The 7,937-nt window shown below is 43.1% G+C and overlaps 1 protein-coding gene across 1 annotated transcript; it reads left to right on the top strand.

The window, feature by feature from the left end:
• Positions 1-2,878: 2,878 nt before the first annotated feature.
• Positions 2,879-3,978, top strand: LOC147456390 (endochitinase B-like). Its single transcript, XM_086513845.1, has one exon. It carries the CDS (start codon positions 3,196-3,198, stop codon positions 3,976-3,978), a length of 783 nt encoding a protein of 260 aa, XP_086369971.1. The 5' UTR covers positions 2,879-3,195.
• Positions 3,979-7,937: the final 3,959 nt, after the last annotated feature.

Here is a 7,937-nt window from a genome sequence, read left to right as displayed (position 1 = left end):
ATACATGTGTGTATAGAATTTATTAGAATTATGCAAGGTGAAGCTTCACTTTAGCATTCTAAAACAATAGAATGCCAAAAAAAAAACATATGTGTGTGTGTGTAAAATTTACTAAAATTATGCAAGGTGAAGCTTCACTTTAGCATTTTAAAACAATCGAATGCAAGAAAAGTCCCCATCATGAACCGAAAACAACGAAAGTCTCCCTAACCCAACACAACCAGCCCTTAAATTTGACTCCCCCCCCTAGATTTCGATTAAATATACGTGACTCTTAACTTACATTTTTTGAGCTTCAAATGACCCTCAATGTATAGAAGATGAGCGTCGGTAGGTTCTTAAGTTACGTAGTTCGCATAGCGAAGCTTCATCGTGCAAACATTGTTAATTCACTCTATACTACGTTGCTACGATATAACAAGTGACACCTCTATAAATTCATACATTTATAATTTCATCGTACACATGTGAAACAAGAAGAGCATACCGGCCACCACACATGTTGCCGCTACTGCATGGTAATCCCCATCTTCGAGAGTCCTCGATAACAAGTGAGCATTGACCACTGCTACATTGCATTCTTTAAACTGCCAAATCAACAATCAAAAGGGTATCCCCAACATCAATCACTGGCAATAAAAACTTAAAAGAACCAGCAAAGCAAAAGAGCAAGTACATGCCCTAATTTGAGCGGATCTCCTCCACAACTAGCAAGAGAATGACAATGTCTTTTCCCCAAGCACACGAAAACTTGTAAGAACAGCAAAGCTTCACCCTCAACTTTCAACGAACAATGGCACTGCACCGCATGTAGATCTACACAATCAACAATCAAGAGACGCCTAGCATCAATGGACAATGAATCACAAAAAGGCAGCAAAGCAAAAGACACACAAGATCCAGACATTGATACGAGGAGATTCCGTCTAAAATCGAGTAAGAGAGCATCGATGTCTTAGCCCCAAGGACAGAGAGCGAAACAAAGCAAGCAATAAAACTACCTCCCAAATGAAGGGTTACATTTTGATATAAGCTTCTCTTTCTTGGTTGCCACCTTAAAAACAAACCATTGGCTGTGTACTGAAATACTTATAGCACCTTCTACACGGTTGTTTGGAAAACATTTTGAGCTGTAGAGTCTACATACAAACGAGTCCCTTGTAAAAATTGGAATACACCAACAAACAATACATGGTCACAAATTGTCATGAGCACTTAACTCCTACCCTTTCCTTAGGACATCATGAGGTAGCTTAACCCTTCTTTAGCTATTTCTACCTCTAGAAGATTTTGTACACTTCTGAAAAACTTTCAAGGAGTGGCTTACGTGACAGTCTCACCATATTCCTGAAAAATGCAAAACCAACAAAACATTGTGATGTAAAAGCTCAGCTATCAGATAGGCAACACCATCTCATTTTGCATCTTCAATAAATATACAGAGTAAGAATGTGTTTTTTGCAAAACCAACAAAATGGGGTGTTGTAAAAGCTCAACTATCAGATAAGAAAAGCTATCTCATTTTGCATCTTCAAGAAATATACAAAGTAAGAAAACGCTTTTTGCAAAACCAACAAAATAGGGTGATGTAAACACCACTCAGCTATCAAATTGGCAAAGCTCTCTCATTTTGCATCTTTAATAAATATACGAGTCAAAACATGTTTTTGACTAGAGAGAAACCAAGCTTGCTACAACCAGAGAGAGAGAGAGAGAGAGAGAGAGAGAGAGAGAGAAAGAGACCTGGGAGTTGCGCTTCTGCAAGAGGTAGGAGTTGAGACTAGGACCTACCAAAAAAGGGCTAGCCGTTGCAGTCACATGCGCATGAGATAATCGCCGATTCGCTAGCAACTTGCAAGCATGAGCAAGGGGCTTGAGCCGCAGTCATGAGCCGCAGTCAAGCTGCTTGTCAGAGCATCGTCGAAGAAGACGATTCAAAAGATGACTCAGGACTCAGGAGTCAGAAGTGAGCGCATTCCAAGACTGCGAGTCCACAAATCTCAATGGTGGGTCGAAAGCATCATGCATGCGAGACACATAATACATAAATGCCCCAGCCTCGACTCTCGGGCCGCCACTATTCAGGGACTTATAAGTGAGAATATACACATAATATTAAATATACTATACATAATATCACAAATTCACGTTGTGCATATACACACACTATATTCATATATGGTGTGTGTGTGTGTGAATGACACCTTACTCCTTATAAGTGGGAGTCTAGTGACACCTTACCCCTATACAAAAAGCTTCATGGTGAAGCCTTTATGGATTATCTTAAGCTTCATTGATGTCTAATATGCCAATGACTCCCAAAATGGCCTCCAAATTTGAGGCCCGTCCTGGTCCTGGTCCTGGTCCTGGTCCTCGTTACACAACACTAAGGGTTTCTTTTAGAAAGCCAAAAACCCAAAAACATAATTTTCTAAAATTTCTCTTGGGAAATTCAAGTACAAGAATTTTGTACGTTTGGAAAAATGATTTTTCCCGAACATTGCTGATCAGGCACGTGGAATAATGCAAAGCACTTAAAGTTTGATAACTTGATTGTACGGGACATGGACGTCACACCAACCCCTTTTAAAGTTTGATAACTTGACTGTACGCGACGCGGACTCGAGGCACCCATGTGCTCAATTTCATCAGGTACGTGAAAGGTGAAATCGACGTCGACATTTTACACATCGACCGAGCTTGGCTCTCATCCATATATCCATATCCATATATCTAGACCGAGCTTGGCTCTCATCCATATATCCATATCCATATATCTATAAAAGCAGGAGGCTAGGCGCGGGTCAGTGGCGTGACACACAGTTTCTTTAATATACTCCAGCAAGCAGAGTGTAGTCTAGTTCGTAAAGCTTTAGTTATGGCCACCCCCAACATCTCCACCCCGACCGGGAAACGCGCCATCTACTACTTCACCAACTCGTCCATCTACGACCGTCACTACTTCGTCAAGGATCTGCCCATCGACAACTTGGTCGACACCTCCTACGCCTTTGTCAAAGTGCAAGCCACTGGCGAGATCGCCCTTTCCGACCATGGGCCGATGTCCAAAATCCCTTCAATGACGGCAACGACGTGAACCCCCAGAACAATACGAATTCTCCGTCGGAGGATCTGGGCCTCTTCGGCCAGTTCAAGGAGCTTCTTAAAGACCAGGGCAAGCAATTCAACCTCATCATGGCGCTCGGCGGCCCGACGCTCTCCGCCACCTTCTCCGATGCTTTCTCCACCCGCGAGAACCGCTCTACCTTCGTCACCTCTCTCACCAACTTTGTGACCCAGTACCCCATTTTCAATGGCATATTAATCAACTGGGAATACCTGAGCGATGACGGCGTCAACTACGGCAAAGATGGTAACTCCGTCCGCAAGGCCGACGGTGAAAACTTCATTCTGGTGCTAGAGGCACTGCGCAAAGCGCTGCCCAGCTACACCATCGCCTTCTGCTGCACCGCGGTGCCGGAGAAGGCTCACTGGCCCGTCGAGGGGTTAGTGCCTCTGCTGGACCAGCTTCACGTGATGACATACAATCTCCACGATGGCGACTCATGGGGCCAGACAACGTCGGCGCATCACACCAACCTCATGCCTTCCGGGGTGCCGCCGGCGAAGATCTTCATCGGTGGGGCGCTCTACTCGCGTGGCTATGCCAATACTGACGGCCTTGGAAAGCCCGCGCAAATTCTTTCAGGTGTGGACTACAAGAACCTGCCGAGAGATGCGAAGCAGGCCGAGTTGTGGGATGACGAGGCGAAGGCTCCCTATGCCTTCGATCCTACAGAACGGGTGTTGGACAGCTACGACAACACGCAGTCCATCATTGCCAAGGCGCAGTACATCAAGGACATGGACCTTGGACGCATCATCATGCGGGATTGCTCCGGTGACTTCCCCTACTCGCCTCCGCGCTCCATCATGAAGGCACTCCATGACAACCTCACCCACAACCTCACTCCATGACAACCTAGGTAGCGGCTCTTCTGCATATAGCTAACTCTTCGCTCTTCTGCAATGTGCATGCATGCAATAATCTAGCTGTCTGTCTTAAGTCACGATGCAGTGACTCATGACTACACCCACCATTTGCATTTACACAAAGAACTTTAATTCAATTCCTACATAAGAAAAACCTATGTATCTTGTAAAATGCAGTATCTTTTCTACTAGTTATAACAAGCTAGATTTCCTATATATATCTAGGAAAAGAAAATGTTTACATAACACGACGATTTTGTACAGGAAAACAAGTGGATTACTAGATAACATGCTATTCAATATAAGAAAATGGTCGTAATTTCTATTTCCTATATAGGAAAACCATAGTTAACTAGCAGACTTCTATTAGACAATACTCTCTATATAGAAAATATAGACACGTATTCAACTACAATGTAGTTAATGTCAAAACTCTTTTTATCTGTAAAAAAAGTTCACCGGAGTTGTTTAGACAATACTCTCTATATAGGAAATATAGACACGTATTCAACTACAATGTAGTTAATGTCAAAACTCTTTTTATCTGTAAAAAAAGTTCACCGGAGTTGTTTAGCAATGCAAAAAAATCACCATCTATACTACTACTTTATATAGCTTAAAAAAATATCGAGCTGTAAGCGTTGCCACGTGTGTCACAAATGTATGTGCACAACAGAGAGAGAGAGAGAGAGAGAGAGAGAGAGAGAGAGAGAGATGCGGTACATCGTGGGTCACAGAGAGAGGATTTCGATTTCTGTTACAACGCTTTGTGTGTCACGGGTCTGAGAGAGAGAGAGAGAGAGAGAGATGAGGTACATCGTGGGTCACAGAGAGAGGACTTCGATATCTGTTACAACGCTCTGTGTGTCACGGGTCACACACACACACACACACACACACACACACACACACACACACACACACACACACAGAGAGGTGTTCGTCATGGCTGTGTGTGTGTGTGTGTGTGTGTGTGTGAGAGAGAGAGAGAGAGAGAGAGAGAGAGAGAGAGAGAGACATGTTTGTCATCTACTGCTACATGATGTGTGTGTGTGTGTGTGTGTGTGTGTGTGTGTGTGTGTGTGTGTGTGTGTGTGAGAGAGAGAGAGAGAGAGAGAGAGAGAGAGAGGGAGAGAGAGAGAGAGAAATGATGCCCTGTTTGAGTGCAGGATCCCTAAAACCCTAGGGACTAGCGACCTATCACCATGGTGGGGATACTCTATAAAATACTCGCAAAATCCATTGCTCTCAGGATTGGTCCCGAACTCAGAAAACACATTCACCCAGCTTAAACAGGCTTCATTGGAGGGAGGTCAATATTTTATAACGTTTTGACAGTTCAGATGGGCATAGAGCATGCATTTTCACACCAAGACATGGTAATGTTTCAGATAGATTTTGCCAAGGCATTTGACATAGTGCATTGGGACTTTGTGCAGCAAACCATTCAAGGTATGGGGTTTGGCCCTCAGATCAGCAGTTGTATCTCTCTGCTTGGTGAACATGCTTACTCCAGATTGAGCATTAATGGTAGACTCTCGGACAAAATATACATTTCCAGATCGGTAAGACAAGGATGTGCCGTTAGCCCTCTTTTTTCTGTTGTGGCCTCCCACTCCCTGTATGCATAAATGGATCAACTGGCACAATAGGGCTATTTGCAAACCCTTGAATTAGGAGGTAATGACATCCCGAGAAAAGGGTTTGCGGATGACACCTTTCTATTTTTGAAGGCCCACAAAATCAATATTCACAGATGTATGAAAACTCTAGATATGTATGCTCTTGCAGCTGGTCTTACACTAAACCTATGTAAATCTAATTTGGTTAACATATCTGCAAGGGAATTTGACTCTCTCATTTGGTCTGGGAAAGGAGTTCCTAAGGGTCATGTTTTTAGACACCTTGGCTACCCAATTGGGGTCATGGTCTCTCAAAAACACTTGCAACAGTGGGTTCTAGAGAGAGTGTTGGCTAAAATTGCTTTTTGGCACTGTGATGAATGGCCTTTACATGTCACGCTCACAATCGTTCAGAGTATTCTCATGCCTTATCTGTTGTTTTACTTGCCCTTGATCAACTGGTCTGATAAAATTCTTTACAAATGCATCTCAGTCTTGGCTAGCTTTTTGTGGAACTCCTATCGATCTTCCAATGCTTTGGTTGCTTGGAGAAAAATTGCAGTATATACCATACTCTCAAGGAGGCTTAAACATCTTGAATCTACAGGTCCATGCTCAGGCCAGGAGGACCTCCCTTATGAAGCATATGCTGGCTTCTGATACCGACTCGGCTTTATGCTTGTGGAAGCTGGTTGACAAACCAGTTGTTTACTTCCATGGAATCTAGAATATGTCAGCCTGGGATAAAGTTGTTCAGATGCTCCTCTTAAAACAGGATATGACATGTCAAGCATGCTAATATATTCTTGGAAGATGATATGCCCTGCTTTGTTCTGGCAAGGTAGGGCTAGGTATATAGGAAACTCATTGGGGGGCGGAGAGCTTGTTATGGAGCTTTGCTTTTAAAACCCCACCAGCCAGGTTGTTGGGTAAGGTTGCACCATCGATGCACAGAAAAGGTCTCAATCAAATTCAGAAAATGGTTGATTCTAACCTCGACTTGAAACTCTTTTCGATTGCCAAATGACAATATAGACTAGGGTTTGGCTTCAGAATACCTTGGCATCAACTATGTGCTTAGATTCACGGCTTGCCTCTTAGAGATGCTCTCAATATGGAAGAACGACATCGGAATTGGAACGTTCCTAATCAAGCAATTAATTGGTGGACCGCTAACACCTCTGTCTTTTAGGGTTTGTTGTTACCAAAACCAAATATTTTTGTGAAATGTAATTCACAATGGTCCCTTCATTAGGATGCATATTGGTGGAAAAAAACTCTTGCAGATGTATGGTTGATTCCTAACCAGTTTAAATTCAGACTTTTTTTGTGGAGAGCTCTCACAGGTGTATTGGCCACTGCCATATATGAATCTAAAGAAAAAGGGTATTACCTCTGGCAAATGCATCAAATGCTCTTGTCCTGAAACTACTAGACATGTATTCTGGTCATGCAAGCCTGTTATGGAATGGTGGAAGTGGGCAAAATGGATGTGGTATGATGCTTGGGGGATCTCCATATCTAGGTATCAGATGACCTTTTTCAAGCTCCAAATCCCAGAACATCGAGCACTTGAGTTTGCACTACAGTCCTTCAGAGTATGGTTCTTATGGTTTGTATGGAATATGAGAAATCAATCTACATTTGATCGGGACCAGAGTTGCAATCATATAGTTCCCATGTTTGTCATTAGAGATAGGATGATGGAAGATGCTCTCTTTAACTGATCAAGCCTTCAGAGACAGTGGTATGGATCATACAAAAGCTGACAGTGTGATAGCAGATTGTAGATTATTGTAATATAAAGAGCAAGTTCTCCCCCCCAAAAAGAGAGAGAGAGGGAGCGAGAGAGACAGAGAGAGAGAGTTTTGAAATGTAAGGCGTGAGCAAAACTTTTGAGTATGATTCTGCAAGGAGCAATGCACATTAACCTTAGTGACCGCAACCACAACCCATTCTGTGAGAATTCTAAGTACCTCTAAGCCCATCGATGCGATGTCAATACCTTTCAAAGCCATGAGCTTTGTCCATTGCTTTGTCAATATCCCTTTATTGAGGGTTGTAGCTCATTCCAATATTACTAACTCCCTCACACCGCCTCCATATCTCCTTTATATAGGTGCCCCATAGGAGACACCCCTCATGCACCTTCTAGGTGGTTCACATAAGAATACGACAAAGGTTGGATCACCACAAAAACTCCACGTCTGTAGCTAAGTAAACAAACTCGGGGAGAAGATAAGTAACATTTATGAGTTAGATCGGATGATTAAAGAGGCAATTATTGATGGGGATGGTCAGATCAACCATATGGGGATCTGG

Source organism: Adiantum capillus-veneris, chromosome 6 (assembly GCF_014529385.1).
Source record: "Adiantum capillus-veneris isolate H3 chromosome 6, ASM1452938v2, whole genome shotgun sequence".
Lineage (NCBI taxonomy): Eukaryota > Viridiplantae > Streptophyta > Polypodiopsida > Polypodiales > Pteridaceae > Adiantum > Adiantum capillus-veneris.
The sequence above is the reverse complement of the archived record's forward strand: the minus strand, read 5'-3'. Positions and strand labels throughout refer to the sequence as shown.